At 36.4% G+C, this 19,096-nt stretch overlaps 1 protein-coding gene across 4 annotated transcripts in view; it reads right to left on the bottom strand.

Moving 5' to 3' along the window:
• LOC111153153 (ubiquitin specific peptidase 3) overlaps positions 1-19,096 on the bottom strand; it is a 106,388-nt gene that overhangs the window by 36,206 nt on the left and 51,086 nt on the right. For all 4 annotated transcript variants that reach the window (XM_022511961.1, XM_022511963.1, XM_022511960.1 and 1 more), the window contains 5 exons: positions 17,885-17,968; positions 14,801-14,882; positions 13,363-13,445; positions 12,024-12,137; positions 8,852-8,965 (listed from right to left, as the gene is read on the bottom strand). In XM_022511961.1, coding sequence (XP_022367669.1) covers positions 8,852-8,965; positions 12,024-12,137; positions 13,363-13,445; positions 14,801-14,882; positions 17,885-17,968 — 477 coding nt within the window. The remainder of the gene's footprint in view (positions 1-8,851; positions 8,966-12,023; positions 12,138-13,362; positions 13,446-14,800; positions 14,883-17,884; positions 17,969-19,096) is intronic.

Below are 19,096 nucleotides of genomic sequence, written 5' to 3'. Positions count from 1 at the left end.
ATTGATTTTTTAACATTGGCTGAAAGGAAGAAAAACTTTCTAAACAGTCTCTACTTGGATCCTAATCTCTGATTTAAGACATTTTTCATATAAATACTTTAAAAAATGCATTGACTCATATACACTTATGCTCTAGCCTAAAACTTGAATAAAGCAGCAACATATTCTTAGGTTATTTTTTTTTTTCGTTTTATTTTATTTTTTCAGTGTTCTTAGGTTATTTCTTATACTGAATTCAGAAAGGAAATGATAGGGATTTTTTTTTTTTTTTTTTTTTTTTGAGAGACAGCACACCAAGGGAGGAGGGGAGAAGGAGAAGAGGGAGAGAAAGACTCTTAAAGCAGGCTCCATGCCCAGTGCAGAGCCCAACTTGGGGCTCGATCTCAAGATCCTGAGACCATGACCTGAACTGCAATCAAGAGTCAGATTAGAGGTGCCTGGGTGGCTCAGTGGGTTAAAGCCTCTGCTTTCGGCTCAGGTCATGATCCCAAGGTTCTGGGATCTAGCCCCACATCGGGCTCTCTGCTCAGCAGGGAGCCTGCTTTCCTTTCTCTTTCTCTGCCTGCCTCTCTGCCTACTTGTGATCTGTCAAATAAATAAATAAAATCTTAAAAAAAAAAAAAAGTCTTAAAAAAAAGAGATTAACTTAACTGACTAAACCACCCAGGTGCCCCTAATACAGAATTCTTATACTAATATAGACCATGACAAGTGAACAGTAATGAAGGCTGACAGAACATGAAGTTGGTACACTTAAAGGTTACAGAGGTTTATGTAGACAAAATAAATCAAGCAATGATATACATACTTTATAAAACTACAGATAGAAAAGATTTCTGCCTACATTCTGCCAACATGTAAAGTTCCCTTTATCTCTCAAATCACAAGTTTTTCTGGCTTGGTCTTGAGTCAAAACTTCCACCACTCTTCCAGGCAATGGTTCCATAGGTGTCTTTCAACCAGAGTTTCCCTCAATATACATTTCTCCCCTTTCCCTAAAATTTCTTGTGGAAATCATAAATTATGAAAAGCATCTACCTAACCAATGGAACTTAAGTCAGAAGTCACTGTAGCATTTCACTATAACTTTTTCTGAACTATTTAACAACTGAGTCTCAAAATATGTTTAAGTAGTTCTTCTAAGACTCCTTTTTTAAAAAATGTTAAAATTCAGTCAAAAGTTTTCAAAGTTGTTAGCTCCTTTACATATCTACAAAAGGTACTTAAAAAGAAAAACATCTACAGAGGTGCTTTAAACTTTTTCATTACAACATCCATTTTTTTATGACTCAAAGGTAAGAGGCATCTTAGGTATCTTAGGTCATATTTGAAATTCTATCACATATAAAAATAGTTTCATTCTCTCACCAAAACAAATTAGTATCTAATTTTTTTTCTAAAATGGATCATGAAACCAGTACTTTGTAGTTATGCTGATTTGAACTTTCAGCAAATACATGACCATCCCTTTTTAAAAAACAATCTGCCTAGAAATCAATCAAATAGAAACCAAAAGAACAGTAGAACAGATCAACAAAACTAGGAGCTGGTTCTTTGAAAGAATTAGTAAGACTGATAAACCCCTGGCCAGACTTATTAAAAAGTAAAGAGAAAGGACCCAACTAAATAAAATCATGAATGACAGAGGAAAGATCACAACTAACACTGAAAAAATAAAAACAATTTTAAGAACATATTATGAACAACTCTATGTCAACAATCTAGATAATCTCGAAGAAATGGATGCATTCCTAGATACATATAAACTACCAAAACTGAACAAGGAAGAAAAAGAAAACCTGAACAGACCCATGACCCACAAGAGAATTAAAACAGTAATGGAAAATCTCCCAGCAAACTAGAGCCCAGGGCCAGATGGCTTCCCAGGGGAATTCTACCAAACATTTAAAGAAGAATTAATACTAATTCTTCTGCAACTGTTCCAAAAAACAGAAATGGAAGAAAAACTTCCAAACTCATTTTATGAGGCCAATATTATCTTGATCCCAAAACCAGACAAAGACCCGATCAAAAAGGAGAATTACAGACCAATATCACTGATGAACATGGATGCAAAAATTCTCACCAAATACTAGCTAATAGGATCCAACAGTACATTGAAAGGATTATTCAACACAACCAAGAGGGATTTATTCCTGGGCTGCAAGGCTGGTTCAACATCCGCAAAAAAACAAACTGCCTAATTACATTCATGAATGTTTCCAACCACACCATGACTCTTTTGATTCTCTTTTCTTGTATCAAAACACATTATTTAGGGCATCTGGGTGGCTCAGTGGGTTAAAGCCTCTGCCTTCGGCTCCGGTCATGATCCTGGGGTCCTGGGATCAGCCCCGCGTCGGGCGCTCTGCTCGGCAGGGAGCCTGCTTCCTCCTCTCTCTCTGCCTGCCTCTCTGCCTACTTGTGATCTCTGTCTGTCAAATAAATAAATAAAATCTTAAAAAAAAATACATTATTTTCTAATGTTTCCTTTACCATTAGAAATATGTACTTTTTTAACATACATGAAATCATGGGACACTTAGCTGTTTTATAAGGGTATAAGATAAGTTTCTGTTTCAATTTGTGATCTTTACCAAAAAAAAAAAAACCACACAAAATCAGCTTCTTCTAAGACTATGAAATTTTTCCAACTCTGACTAAACAGACATTTACAACTCTATTTTTAAACAAATAATAGGGGCGCCTGGGTGGCTCAGTGGGTTAAGCCTCTGCCTTCAGCTCGGGTCATGATCTCAGGGTCCTGGGATCGAGCCCCGCGTCGGGCTCTCTGCTCAGCACTGAGCCTGCTTCCTCCTCTCTCTGCCTGCCTCTCTGCCTACTTGTGATCTCTCTGTCAAATAAATAAAATCTTTAAAAAAAAAAAACAACAACAAAAAAAACAAATAATAGCTTCACTGACTTCTCTGAAAATCTTTTAAAAAATACTATTAAGTAAGTTAAATTCAACAAGTTTCAATGATCTTTTCAATTACTTCCCAATTATACAATCCGGAGCTTCAAAATTTCGTTGGTAGTTAACTTAGGTCTCTCCTAGTAATCATGTAGAAGGAAACACTCCTCATATTTAGGTTCAATGTTTATGTTTTATATACAAATTATCTCAGTGATATCACCCAAATAAGGGCTGGTGAAATAGTGAGGAAATGGATTTATAAAGAACCAACTGGTATTTCTGCAACAGACTGGAAATAAGATAGAAAAGAAGACAGAGAAATAACAGTGGCTCCGATGTTAATACTGTTCCTTATCTTAACTTGTTTACAACCTTAAAGATTACCTCCTTCTTAATGCTTAGAGAAACTCTGGGTCTTAAAGATGCTGTGATGAATAATGGTTGGAAAGCACAACGCAAATATAAAAGCCCAAAAGATCACGAAGCACCCCTTCTGAATGAAGGGGCCAAGAAAGAGGGACACTGCTGAAACACAATGTGCAGAAGAAATACAGAGTGTTTCTTCACAGTTTTTGGCATAAGGTGACAAGCTATATTTACCCAAATCTTATTAACAAAGAACTGCCCCAATGAAGAATGATGAAAGAAAACGTTACTTTGTTCTCTGCTTAAGTGTGAAAAGCAGACATTCCAAATAATGAAACAGATACCACAGAATTCAGGCACACACAAGTACTTGTATGATGCCAACACACCTAACTGTGACATATACACCTGTGCATTACTGACTATTCTCTGCATTCTGGCAGTACCGGTACATAATGTGTAAGTTGGAAAGACCAATCAGAAACAGGATATGCCTATACAGAATAAAATTTTATCATTCTAGAACAAACTTTTAAAATACCTAGGGCACACTGTAATTTTAGGCTCTGTTCTTATTTTTAAATATCTTTAAGAAGAAAAAAAATCTGGGACTCCTGAGTGGCTCAGTCACTGGGTGCCTGCCTTCAGCTTGGGTCATGATCCCAGGGTCCTGGGATCGAGCCCCACATTGGGCTCCCTGCTTGGCAGGAAGCCTGCTTCTCCCCTTTACCACTCCCCCTGCTTGTGTTCCCTCTCTCACTGTGTCTCTCTCTGTCAAATAAATAAATAAAATCTTTAAAAAAAGAAAAATCTTTAACATTCATAAAAGAATTCTGAGTTGTTGTTTTGTCCAAATTGATATAACCTAAATCAATCAAATTTAGCTGCTATTCTACATTTTGTGAAACCAATCATGGCTGAGTTTCTCCAAGACAAGAACACCAGAAAATGAAAATGATAAAAATAGCTCTTTTTGCTTACAAACACACAAAAAATATACAACAGCTAAATTCCTAGACAGAACTAATACTGCTTAATTATAAAATATCAACAGTATACCTGGAAAGATTATTTTTAAGATCTCACATGCAGAGACCCATTTGTTGTCCACAAAGATCTACCAGAATAGCTAACAGAAAAAAGTTTTTAGTAATTTATTCACCCATCGTTTTTAAACATTAATTACAAGAACTGATAAGTACAAAACTAAAGAAAACTCCCTTGGAAGTTAAGGCAAATATATTAAAGTAAGTTTATGTGAAAGTAGAAATAGCATATAAATGACATGAGAAGTAAGGGAATAAATACCATGACGCAATTTGAATTATCAAGAGATTCTCCTAGACAGTTAGCATTAAGCTGGACCTTAAAGAAGGAGACAGAGGTCAGGGCAAATACCATAGGACAAACATGACAAAGATACAGAGATAAAAAGATAAAATCATGTTAAGGAAGGCATAGAATAAAAAAAAGGCTAGCAGAAAAGACTATTAAAACTAAAAGCAAATATCTTTTTTTAAAGTAATCTCTATGCCCAACATGGGGCTCAAACTCACTACCCTAAAATCAAGAGTCTCATGCTCTGCCAACTGATCCAACCAGGCACCCCAAAGCAAGTATGTTTTGATCCAGCAATTGCTGAGACCCTTGCATCTACATGTATGATACTATCTACTGCAGCACTGTCTGGAACAGCAAAAGGTAAGAAACAACCTAGATAACCACTGATAGGGGACTATACATAAATTACGATACAACTATAAAGTATAACATTGTGCAGCCATAAAATGAAAGGAGAAGTTATTTAGATACCAGAATGAATTACCTCTAAGTAAGAAAAAAAGCATGAATATGTTACCATTTATGTTAAAGATTATACACACACACACAAACACACATAGAATATCAAAAAAAGGATACACAAAAATCTAGTACATATAGCTGCTCCTAGAAAGCAAAAATGAATGGCTGGGTAATAAAGTAAAAGAAAAAACTTTCATTATATATCCTTTCTTTACCTTTTGAAATTCTCAGCCACCTGTATTTTACCTATTTAAAAAACATAAACTTAGTGGGATCTAGGTGGCTTGGTCAGTTAATGTCCAAGTGTTGGTTTCAGCTCAGGCCATGATCTCATGGTCCTGGTATCAGGCCCCACAAAGGGCTCCAAGTGAGTGTAGCATATAGTCTGCTTGAGATTCTCTCCCTCTCATTCTGCCCCTCCCCCTCTGCCCCTCTGCTTGCTAGTGCATGCTCTCTCACTCTCAAATAAATAACATCTTTAAAAAAAAAACACCATAAAAAAAAAAAAAAACCACCATAAACTTTAAGTTACTTTTCTGAAAAGGAAAGAGACAGGAAAAGCAGGGCATACTAGGATGCCATAAGAAGTGTGGTAAGTAGATATGTATGTTGGAAAGGCCAAACTTTGGTAAAAGTTTACCACTGGGCAACTGGCTTTTAGTTTAAGTAGGAAGAAAGAAAAAATAGTTTTGGTTGTTTCTATATCCAAAGCTGTTGTTTACATTTACAGTATATATATATTTTTTCATTATTTAATGGATGAAAGTTGTTCCTACTTTCACAGTCACGTATGTATTTCAGAGTCCTTATAGGTCATTCCAAGGGATCAAACTCCCTAGAACTTACCATAGGTTAATCAAGGAAAATGAGCTTCCTAACCTCTCTTAAAATTTTATTTTGTGATCATAAATACAACAGAAATGTAGTTCAAGATTCCTGGCACTTCCACATAGGCCATGTTACAGGAACTTTACCCTGCATACTTAATAAGAACAACAGTTTTGGAAGAAAGCCCCACATCTCCCGGCCTTGCCCCTGGGGATTGTGCAGTGACCTTACACTTAAGCTTTATCCTTGATATAATTTCAAGATCTAGATCTAACCAAAAGCAAATTATTCATCGATTACAAGAAAATGGGGAATGACTTCAATTACTGTAAACGGAGAAAGCCCTGCTGAGAATACATAGGCATTCTACTCCCATGAGTCACTACGGAATCTAAGAGTTCATGTGAATTAGGAATCACTGCAGAAACTCAACTTGGTCACCTTCTCCAAGAGTCTTTTCCTTTCATTGCTAAGGATACAGAATGTGCAAAATTAAGCAGCGAAAAATTAAATCATGCTCACAGCTAGGCTATAGATACTTTATATAAAAGGCAGAGATGTGGGCAGATTTTGAGGAAAAGTAGAATTTTACTGAATAGAAGTTTCATACAATTTCTAAACTCTCACTTAAGAATAAAGGACCTGAGTCACCATGGGAACCAAGCAGAACAGTATGAAGTTAGTTGGTAGGCTTCACTCAGGCGTGTAGACAAATGACTGCTGACACATCTATCCTATACTAATTCCACAAAGACCTGAGTTCTAACTCTAACCCTAACACCTACTAGATGTGTAAGACTGAACAAGTTCTTCCTCCTCTGTCTCAGTTTTGTCTTTTTTAAAATGGAGCTAATACCTTACGACCCAGAAATTGCACTACTGGGTATTTACCCTAAAGATACAAATGTAGTGATCCGAAGGGGCACATGCACCCAAATGTTTATAGCAGCCATGTCCACAATAGCCAAATTATGGAAAGAACCTAGATGTCCATCGACAGATGAATGGATAAAGAAGATGTGGTATATATACAATGGAATACTATGCAGCCATCAAAAGAAATGAAATCTTGCCATTTGTGACAACATGGATGGAACTAGAGGGTATTATGCTGAGTGAAATAAGTCAATCAGAGAAAGACAACTATCATATGATCTCCCTGATATGAGGAAGTGGAGATGCAACGTGGGGGATTTGGGGTGTAGGAAAAGAATAAATGAAACAAGATGGGCTCGGGAGGGAGATAACCATAAGAGACCCTTAATGTCACAAAATAAACTGAGGGTGGCCAGAGGGAGGGGGGTAGGGAGAGGGTGGTGGGGTTATGGACATTGGGGAAGGTATGTGCTACGGCGAATGCTGTGAAGTGTATAAACCTGGCGATTCACAGACCTGTACCCCTGGGGCTAATAATACATTATATGTTTATAAAAAAATTAAAAAATTAATTTAAAAAAATGGAGCTAAAACTTCCTTTCTTGACAGGAATTTTGTGGTTGTTTTTTTTTTACTGAAGATCAGATATAAAAGGCCTAAAGTGCTTAGGCATTCACTAAATAGAAACCAATTTTATATAATAACAAAACACAAAGACTATGTCCCTATCAAGAGTCTAACTGGGAGACTATATTAGAAATGTTATATTAAGTCCAAACCTGGTTAGTGATAACTTAGCAGTCATTTCCACCTTTCCTATTTTGGAGTCGAGAAACTTCAAAATTCTTACAAAATTAGTCTCTTCTGAGAGGAGATTTAAATGTCACAATATATAAAAGAAGTTTTCTTCAAAACAAAGACCAGGGGTAACAACAGTCAATCATATCAGATCCTCAAGGCTAGACTTCTGGAGTAAGGCAACAAATGCCAGCTCTTTGAGGTTATTATCTTTTAAACATTCTTCTATACTACTAATATATCTAAACCACTATTAGGCAATAGAGCAAGATAAACTACTAAATCTTACTACATACAGCATGCTGGGTGTTTTTATTTTTATTTTTTTCAGAAGGAAAGCGATGTACACTAGGTGCCAAACTCCTGACTAGCAAGAGCACAGACCTGCTTCAGAAGGACAAAATCAGCAGACGGTGGCAAAGGCTATTGTCAAACACCTGCAGTGCCTCAAATCTGCTGTTACCTGCATCCCTACTGAGAGGACTAACCTAGGAGAAGAGGCAGATTCCTCTGACAGCAAGGCTGTTTCCCTCCTCAAGTGATGCTAGACAGAGACCAAGGAAAATACAGTGACTCTACAGCCACATTGGGATGTGGCCCAGCTACCTTTTGCAAACTGAATCCCAATGGACTTGACTTCAAAACCCAACCCAGAACCAGTGAATTTAAGACCACAGATTTCTGCAGATTACAAATGGATTTTTTTTTTTTTTCGTTGAAATAAGATGGTGTATGATGGTAATGAATCTTCATAAGATTTTGAAAGAATTAATGGAATTTTGTCTGGCATGTTTTCCTAAATTATTTACAAGGGCACATGAGTTATTTACAAAGTCTTCGTTTTTAGAACGACAAAATATCCTACCGTTTGTTAGACATTTTTAATGTCTATATATTATTTAAACACCCACATTTGTCTAGTCAAACGATCCAACTGCTGTTATTCTTTTAAAAACAAAACAAAAGGGGCATCTGGGTGACTGAGTTGGTTAAGCGTCCGACTCTTGATTTCAGCTAAAGTCATGATCTTAGGGTCATGGGATCAGGCTCTGCGCTGGGCATGGAGCCTGCTAAAGATTCTCTGCCCCTCTCCTAAACCCTCCTCCCCCACCCCACCCAGGGCTCTAAAAATATAAAAATAAAAAAATAAATAAAACCAGTCTTTATTAGTTAGAATACCACCAACTTCATAGGAAATTGTTCCAGGAACCAAAAAAAGACTAATATTAATGTTTTAAGTATCTTTCATTAAGTAATACTTACCTAAAATTTGGCATAATCTTCCAAACAACATAAAATAAGGACTCTGGGCTAAATGCAGTCTGGCTACCTTGCCATAAAGCACAAAGTGTCTTTCTGAACTCTTCCACCAAAGACCTGGAAAAGAGGAAGGGACAATACCCCTGGCATTAGTCAGAGGCTACTGTTTCAATGGATAATGTCCAATTGTCTACAATTCATAATAAAAAATGAAAAAAATAAAGAGTTTGGTTTCTCCTAAACTAATTCTGACAGTTTAGTAAGAGCTTCTCAAAACCCCACATAAACTGCAGTAATTACAGACAAAATTAGTTTTTAACCATACAGTGAACTTTGTCCCAAAGTAATGCCATACTTATACAATACAGCAATAAATAAGTTACAAACCAAATTACTTTAAAACGTACATTTTTTAAAAACTTAAAACAGAATCTCTTTCTCCTTTTCCTGCAGTTTTCCATCTTGCCCCTCATGAGGAACACTTCCCAGACCTCAGTGTGTGACCATCTGCTCATCTCTGTCTGAGACCGTTCATCTGGCCACAAAGCTTCAACACTCAACTCCACACCAGGACTCCAAATCCAAATCTGAAAGCTAGGTTTTCTCATGCCCACTTTTCGTCAGGTTTCTCCAGTTTCCAAGAGGAATTTTCTCCTGGATGTCCTCTTGTCACTTCAAACTCAATGTGCACTAAAGTTGTTCTCTATACTCTTCTCTACTATCCTATAATACCCATTCTCTCCTCTTCTCTTATAGGAACAGAGCTTCCAATTTTTGCTTGGCACAAGAACTCCTGGAATAAAAAACTCTGAGTGTGTTCAACTTCTGAGAAATTCCTTAAAGAGAAAGAGTAGTCCTTCTAGCTCGAAGGACGAAATGGTGGTACTCCAGCACCACCCTGAACTATGTGCATAGGAGCCCTACACTAGGTTTGGTGGAATAGAAAGCTAGAAGGAGCCTGATGATTGTGGCAAACAGCCCTAGATAGATAATCTCCAGCTTTTACATGAGAAAATAAACAGTAGATGTTTAAGTCACTATTAATTTTGTTTTTCTATGCATGTAGCTAGAATGAAACACTTCCAATAACTAAACTGAAACATGTCCAAACAACTTTAATATCTGTATCTGTCAATACAACTACCATACTCATGGATATCTGATTGATATCTCAGAGAATCTCAGTAACTTCTTGCTCAACCTCTGTCATTCAGTAGGTCCCTGAGATACAAATCGTATTTTTTACTTCCTGGACACTCTGTATTTGAGGAATTCCTCACCTTAAAAGTCTTAGTAAGAGACTGCCTCCCATTATGAAAGTTCTCAACTCCCTGCAGCCAAGACTCAGATGTATAGCCTGAATTCTGCCTATTTGAAGCTGAAGTTGGTGATACAAAGCTGGGGCAGTGCCAAATCTTTGCTGGTGACAAAGATCATCTGGAGTGCAGGGGCCGCAGTAACAGCAGCATTCACTCAGCATCCAACTCCAACAGTGCTGGTAATAGGAACTTTGGTGTCACACACTGGGCAGCATGTTGTTATGGGACAATAATGTTACGGAAGCAGTGATATCCTTATGGGATAGAGTTCCACGGGATGCTTGTGGTGATGGTCCTGGATGTCTGGATTCCAGACCTGATTTTCCACCCATCCAGTAATAGCTTACCAACAGACCTTCATTAAGCTCTTTTTCTGCCTACAATGGCCAGAGCCAATTTCTACAGTTTGTAATTAAACCCTAAATAACACTAATGCATCAAGTACTACTAATTCTCCTCTTAACTTTTGTGAAAATGCATTTTTTTTCTTCCTTATTTCACTGCTATCTCCTCTAATCCAACTACTATAAAGTGTGAAGTCTTCTTGAATGCAGGCATTTTCCAGTTCATCCTATATGCTGCAAAAGCAAACTCTTAAGATATCAACTGTCGTGGTAGGATTCCATCCCTACTTCAATGTCTGGCTTTAAAGTTCCCTGGTGCTTTGGCTCTATCCATAATGCACACTATTCTGACATGTTCTATCCTAATCTCCCTCAGTCACTTAGGCAGAACAATGTCCAAATGTAAAATGGCTTTTCAGAATGTGTGGGGATGGGGTGAATGGGAGTAGGAAAGGGCAGGCAGAAAGAACATTACATTAAAATATATACAAACTAGGGGCACCTGGGTGGCTCAGTCAGTTAAGCATCTGACTCTGACTCTTGGTTTCAGCTCAGGTCATGATCTCAGAGTCATGAAACTGAGCCCCATGTTGGGCTCTGTGCTGGGCCTAAAGCCTACTTAGGATTCTCTCTCTCCCTCCGCCCCTCCCCACCCCAGCATGTGCATATGTGTGCTCTCTCCCTCTTTTTTTTTTTTTTTAAGATTTTATTTATTTATTTGACAGAGAGAGAGATCACAAGTAGGCAGAGAGGCAGGCAGAGGGAGAGGGGGAAGCAGGCTCCCTGCTGAGCAGAAAGCCCGATGCGGGGCTCGATCCCAGGACACTGAGACCATGCATGACCTGAGCCGAAGGCAGAGGCTTAACCCACTGAGCCACCCAGGTGCCCCATGTGTGCGCTCTTTAAAAAAAAAAAAAAAAAAAAAAAAAAAAGACACACAAATTATAAATCAGAGCCTTACTTTAGTAATGTTAAGATATGAAAAAAAATCTGCCCATTACAATCATAATATAGATCTTCTGAACATCAAATGGAGCACAGCTGCAATGAATTTGCATACATATTCGTTCTCAATAATCACCTGTCAATTTTTCCCTCTCCATATCAACTAAATTGGCTGCATTGCCCCACAATTAATTTGATGACTACAAATTAATTTTATTATCCAAAACAGATTTATCTAACACTATAAGACAAGTGTCAATTCACAAAGACTAATGATATTCATGCTGATCTACATCTAAAACTGATTTCATATCCAGATGTCAATGTTAGAGCTCAAATCCACAAAGACTTAATATGTAGAGAGCTAAATTTATCCTCCTATTAGGTAAATAGAAATAAAAAAATTGCAACAACTATTAAGATCATCAGCTAGACAGTTAAACCCAGGTTTTAGGAGAGTGTTTTAAAATGCTATGCCTATTAACTCACAGAATGCAATGGAAATCACCAGTAAGAGTCACTTGTTTTGTAGCTCAAAGCCAGAAAGGATATATTCTTAGAACTCACACATTGTTATCCCCTTGGCTCCTGGTGTGGTATGTTCGCCTTCCTGCTGTTTTCCCATTCCTTAACTCCACAGCGGGCAGTTCTTTGAAATAACAGCAAAACTGCTCAATGTTACTATTTTTAAAAGAAGGGAAGAAAATTATTAAGAAAAAAAAAAGAGAAGAAGAAGAAAATAAAATAAGACTTTACTAGGACTGTAAAGAAACTTCTATAAAACCTACATGTGAATTTTTTGAGATATTTCAATTTCTCAAGAAATTGCTTTGAGTTTCCTCATTTACTCTAAGAGAACAGTATTAACAGATAACTTTGTAGAAATGAACAAAGAGCTTAAAGCAAAATTTGTTCAAAAAAATCCTGAATTCTTGGACACCCAGCTGGCTCAGTTGGAAAAGCATATGACTCTTAATCTGAAGGTTGTGAGTTCAAGCCCCATACTGGGTGTAGAGATAACTTAAATAAATAAATAATGCCTGTTTCCAGGTATTCAATAATTTCCTCAAATAAAAATAAACCATGAAACCAACCATATTGTTTAGATACAAAGTACAGAGTGATAAGGGAATTCAGTAGTGACTTGAATTTCTTATTTGAACAAGACTAGATAAACCAAGAGATAGTACCTTCAAGGAGGGATCAAGTATGACTTCTGCTCCTTATTTGCAAGGTGGCCTCGGGAAGAGAATTTATTCTGGCCTTTGATGCCACATTAAAATCTACAAGTACATGACTTTCAAAATAATTTCTTCTATATAACTGAGGTCAGCCTTGTTGGGGTATTTTATTTTTACTACTTATATTACATTGTAAAGATCTTCTAAACATCTGATCTTATGATCGTATTTAAGACTTAACTAATGATCAGATTAAATTCTTTGAACCCCTGCAGTCCAGGGGTCTATATACTATAGCCCACAGGCCATATCTGGTCCTGGGCCACTGAGCTCTTACATTTTTAGAGTTGTTTAAAAAGGTAGGGGAGGAGGAAAAGATAGGAGACAGACTGTGGGTGGCATGTGGAGACTAAAATACTTACTGTCTTGGCCACTTTAATGAAAAAGTTTGCTGATCTCTGCTCTAATTTATTCAAGAAGCAACAGGAGATAAATAGTAACAACTAACAATTATTTAGTGCTGGGCACTGTTCTAAACCCTTTATAAATTATTTAATCTTCCTATGAGGCAGAACTCCTATCCCTAATTTTACCAATAAGGAAATTAAGGCACAGGGAACTGACTGGAGTTAGTGGCAGAGACAGAATGTGAACCCAGAGCCTCTCCTCCTAACCATTTCACTAGAAGCTAACACCAGCATCTTAAGCTCTGATGCTAACAGTACCTGAGTGACTGAAGGATGGCATTCATGAAACATGTGTTCCCCAGATTCCGGAGTCCTGTGGCACAGATGGCAGCAGTGCTTCCCTGCAAAATGGGACAAGAAAAGACCATCAGTAATACCAAGAGAAGGGTGTTTCAGACATCAAAGCTAAGGCCTATATTTGAAACTCTAGCATCAAGCCAATTTGGAATTGGTCCTTTTTTGTCCAATTAATATTTCAAACTCTCATTCTACATTCTGTATAAGTGTCCAGATATTTTTAGAAGCCTGTTTCTGATCCTAGGATTGTCCTACATGGGAGTACCTCATGGAAGCTTATGAGGAAATCAACATTAATGAAATCCATGGAGTACACAATTTGAAAACCAGAAAGAGCCTTAAAAGAGATGAAGTTTAAGACAACGTTTTCATGAGATTTTATTAAAAATACTACAAACTGATTATGGACATTGGGGATGGTATGCGCTATGGTGAATGCTGTCAAGTGTGTAAGCCTGATGATTCACAGGCCTGTACCCCTGGGGCAAATAATACATTATATGTTAATTTTTAAAAAAAGGAGAAAAAAATACTACAAATTAAAAAATATATAAATATATATACCTGAAATATTCATCCCCAAACCTTTAACTCTATGCCATGCATAAATGACCAATACATGCATTCTTAGCAATGGGATATCAACTTTTAAAAACTACCTGAATTTCCTTTAAAGACCAAGACTTGATTTTTTGATTAGCTCTACAAATGCACCTTAACATCTGAATACTACACCTGTGAAGCAGATCTACCAATCCAACCTGAAGCATCTCTGCCCATAACTCAGATGGCCAGCGTACTTTAGCTCTTTCTTTCACAAAATCCTAAGACTTTAAGTGCATATCTAAACCTAACTAGCATGACAGCAGAAAGGCAGATGCAGGGCAAAATTACTGATGTATTTAAAAGTATTTAGTGATCTCTAAATTTTATTAATTTATTAACAGATCATACATTGGTAACAGATAGTTATCAGAATGAGGAAGCATATTCTTTCATGGTGACATTGTATTAATGAAGTCCTAAGAGATAAAATTTACAAAACCTCAGACCCATAGAATTTGCACTTAGAACCTTTAACAGAAGAAAGCAAATATCTTTGGGGTCCTTAGAAACAGAGTAATAAGATACATGAATAGGCTTTAAGAACGAACACTTGCTAAGGCAGAGGGGCACTGGAGTAACCCTGATGGAAGGAAGGCACTGACAGATGGACTCACTGGGATATTCAGTCACATCAAGAATCATTAGTACAAGTGGCAAACATTTTGTAAAATATCCCAAATCCAAGGCACACATTTATGAAAGTGTATAAGGAGCAACATTAATGTTAGAGTTGTAATAAAACAGTGACTAGATCACAACCAATTTTTACATTTGTATATATTTAATTACTTACATTTACTTTTAATAACTTGCTGTTTAGTGATGAGTTTTCCAAAAGTTTTCTTTTCCTATGCCTGTCAGCTGTAAAAGCTGAGCTATTAAAACACAAACAGATAGTCAAAAAGACATTAACACAAACATATTAGAAAGCAGGTTAAAAATTAAACGTCACTGTTCTAAGTGTCTGGGGTATAGAGCCCTGCCTGGCGCTTAGGAAGGCCAGGAAGTGACCTGTTAGGCCCACTGTTGCCCACAAGTATTTGAAGTAAGAAGTTCTACTTTCCTTGGCAATCCCCACTACTCCTCTAGCAAGGTGGGCTGCAAGCATCTACCACTAGGCACTTCCCAGAAAAGCTGGCCAGGTAGATGTAGTCTGTGAGACAATCCCTCTCCACTACCACTACCTGCCTAATTGACTGTGAGCCTTCAAAAATGAGAAGCCCCATTCCTCACATCAAAAGGAAAACCCTTGTCTGATACGTATTCTGAGATTTAACATTAAGTCTCAAGTACTAAGCTTCTTTTTTCTTAATTTTGATACAGATATCCTGTTCTGCTCCATTGTCATAACAGATTATGATATAATCTGAATTTCTGAAAAATAATTATAGGCACACAGATACATATAAATTAATTTGATTCAGCTATGTTACAAGGGGTATTCTGAAAAAATTCTTATTACATGGATATTCTGAATTAAAATTTTTTAAAATTTTTCTTGATGAAAGAGATATATTGCTTAAATTTTATCAGAAAATAATTCTTTCAGAGGGTCATTTTAAATGTAATTATGTCAGGAGACCTAATCTAAAAAACCTAATCTAAAAGTAATTACATTTTAAATGTAATTATGTCAGGAGACCTAATCTAAAAGAAGTAAAAATTATCATTTTTTACTGTTAATACTGTTAAAACTATAGTTTCCACTATAGACTAAAGCCCACACTTGAACAACACAGACTTTTAAAGTCTGCTTATTCTTTTCCATCTTCTAAAATGTACCAGGGTAGTCCAAACTAAATGCAGGATTATTTAATTTCCACATGAACTCTAGTATCTTTGGAGCATCAGATCTAGTGACAGTTAGTTCAAAACTGAAAATCTTCTTAGGCAACACCTCCGAACTGTAGGTATATCCCTCTAAGAGTATTAGTGACTGTAAAGTAAGAAAACATCAATTCCATATATCACAGTGTCAAGTTATTCCTTCACAATTCTGTAAGTAAAGAGGTTCAATTGTAAGCAAGCGCGCGCGCGTGCGTGCACGCGCACACACACACACACACACACACACACACTACTTAGCAATAAGCCTAACAGTTAACTTTCAGTTTTAACCTACATAAACAAAGCATTCAGCTTTTTAAAATACAAGTTATTAAATTTTACCCTCAGCAATTCTCAAAATGGCAGAATTCACCAGATCCACAGTGTCTAATAGGGTAGCCACTTACTTATATAAACTTAAATTACCTAAACTTACATAAAATTAAAAATTCATTTCTTTGGTCATGCTAGTCACTTTTCAAGTGCTCCACATAAGACTAGGGGCTACCATACAGGACAGTGCAGAGTATACAACACTTTGTTCACTTCAAAAAGTTCTTTTGTACAGTGTACTTCTACAGGATATGCAGAATAGTCTAAAGATATATAAAACACAAACACATTCACAGTTTTGAAACTGTGGTTTCCACTACAGACTAAAGGCCACATGTGAAGAAAAATGAACCCAACTAATGTTTTTCAACCTAGGAGGACTGCAAGGAAGACTTTTTGGTGGGACCCAACAGAAGTGTAGACAAGGAACTCTGACATCTTTTACGTGATGAAGTGGTCAGTGGAAATAAAAGATTTGGTAACTGCATAAATGCATGCTCATTCTTGAATGTCCTCTTTTCCCTTTGACTTAGTTCTGATACATTTATTTGGGACTGACATGGTAGTATCTCTAATCTTAGGTAGGGCTTCTGCTGCTCTATTTCAGATTACAAGAAGGAAAGAAGCACTTTGAAAAAGAGAGGAGCCAAAAGATAACAAGCCAAAAAGTACTTTAATTCAAAGTGTTTTAAGGAGTTTAGATTTTAAAGAAATCCATCCTTCTTTCCTTATCAGGTTTATAATCTATTTAGTCAACAAGACATGCATAAAGACTTGGGTTAATGAAAACGATATACTGTTTTATTCAAAGCACTTAGGCTGTTTCCTCTCAATACAGGATTTAAAAACATTCTGTTGCCTTAAAGTTTGCTAAGGGACTCCTCCTTTTGGTATGTTCTCACAATAGTTTTTAACGTCAACTGTCAAAATAAATTAGATGGCACCTGACAATCAGGCATGATTTACACAAATTTCACTGGAGTCAGCAGTCATTCCAGGGTCATGCTTCTATCCACTGCAGCTTCAAAGGCATCACTATTTGGATTTCTGTTTTACTGCTTCAACTCTGGGCTTAGTGAGTTTTATCTGAATAACCTATCTGGCTATAGCAAAAAAATTCTATTCATATAAGTACATTAATTTCTTTATGATACAAGGCATTTTACAATCTATTGTAATTTCAAGTCACACATACAGCCCCTAACAAAAGAGGAAAAGAAGAAACTAGAATGCTGTGCTATTCTATAGATGCAAAGTGGACAATAAAACCTAATTTCCCTTAAAAATAATGCATAAATTTTAGTGCTTCTGAGAAAACATCATAAAACAGGCCTGACGAGGATTTTCTAATATCAGAAGTAATCCATAATAATTTTCTATCATTTCATTCCCTTTCCTTACACCTCCAAAATTTCCCTGGCAAATCAACTGACCAGAGCTTATAAATTGGTAGGCAATAACAAAAAAAAATTAAAAAAAAAAGGCTTTTGGACTCTTGGCTATGATTTATGATAAATATTAAATGAAATAAATGCTAAGCTATGACCATTAACTATGGGCAAAGTTTCAGATATCCAAAGTTTACTTTATTAACATTTCAATCACACTAAAAACATGACGAAGTTATGGAACTCATTAACAAAACTCCCACCCAAAAATGTGCAAAGGTCCCTCAACCCTATTCTATACCCTTCCTTTCCCAAGGCCTATTACTTACTTTTCCAAGTTCTGTAGGTGTTCTCTGACTTTCTGTACCAGTCCCAGCTTGGTGTCATTAACCACAAAATCATCACAGCGATAACTGCAAGAAAAATATTAATCAATGTGTGCAAAGAGCTTGAGGAAACCACAGTAATGAAATCATTAACAGGCCAGGCTACTGCCAAGATGATCACATGGCTCTGCGGCAGTTACTGTCGGTGGTAAATTTAAAGAGGACTAGGAATCCACAATGGAATGTTTTTTAAGAGCCTTTTTAAAAAGCCACGTAGGCAATGAGCACTAGCTTCTTTTCACATTTTTACTGAAAAGCTCTTCAATTCCTCCTTCAAAAACAAAATAAGCTGCTACATGTGTTACATTCTTTTTAGTGGTGCATAATACATGGAAAATAAAAAGCACCAAGTCGATTCACATAGCCTTAAGCCTAAAGCTTTCAGGTCATAGTCCCAGCTCAAAATAATAGGGAATTTGGGGGGAGAAGAGATTTAAATGAAGAGCAGGGAAAAGGTAATCAACCAACAGGGACAGTTAAATTTAAGGGGGAAAAAAACTAAAAATAAAGCTATACATTTAAAGCAATTTAATTAAAATAAATTGAATTCAGACAGTTGAGAATAATCTTCATTCTGAGGTGTTAGAAAACGAAAGTATAAAATAGTGGCTACATCTTTTAGGAATCTGATAACTGCTCTGAAGAAAGATATTTAAGGTGTTCTTTAAAACTGATATTGTGTGTGTGTGTGTTTTTTAGTAAGTCAATAAGCAAATATAGGGACTCACAGGTAATAAACTTCACCTTCTACATTAGCATTCAATTTTTTTTCCTGGAATGAGGCCAATTTTAACAAAAACAACTTACAAACTAGTACCAATATATTATTTTGAACAGCAGTTTTGTATAAAACTACTTATTATAACTACCTAAGAATAATGACAGTAATGCTGCCATTCTGAGTAAATAAAACTTTGAATGCATAGCAATTAGTAAAAATTAGGTCATCTCTAGCAGAATCCAAAAACATTTCTTACATATCTGAAATCAGTCTATTAAACATGAGAAGAAAATGGAGGAAAGAATGCGGAGAAAAAAAGGTTACATGGAAAAGCATGTCTCCTAAAGTCTTTTATTTACAGAAGTTAAAATTTTGAGTGAATGCTTTTGAAACTTTACCTAAAACAGTAATATATATGTAATTACTTAACACCC

Source organism: Enhydra lutris, unplaced genomic scaffold, assembly GCF_002288905.1.
Source record: "Enhydra lutris kenyoni isolate GAN:26980312 unplaced genomic scaffold, ASM228890v2 scaffoldscaffold31, whole genome shotgun sequence".
In the NCBI taxonomy this organism is placed as follows: Eukaryota; Metazoa; Chordata; class Mammalia; order Carnivora; family Mustelidae; genus Enhydra; species Enhydra lutris.
Note: the sequence above shows the minus strand (reverse complement) of the source record. Positions and strands in the feature narration are given on the sequence as shown.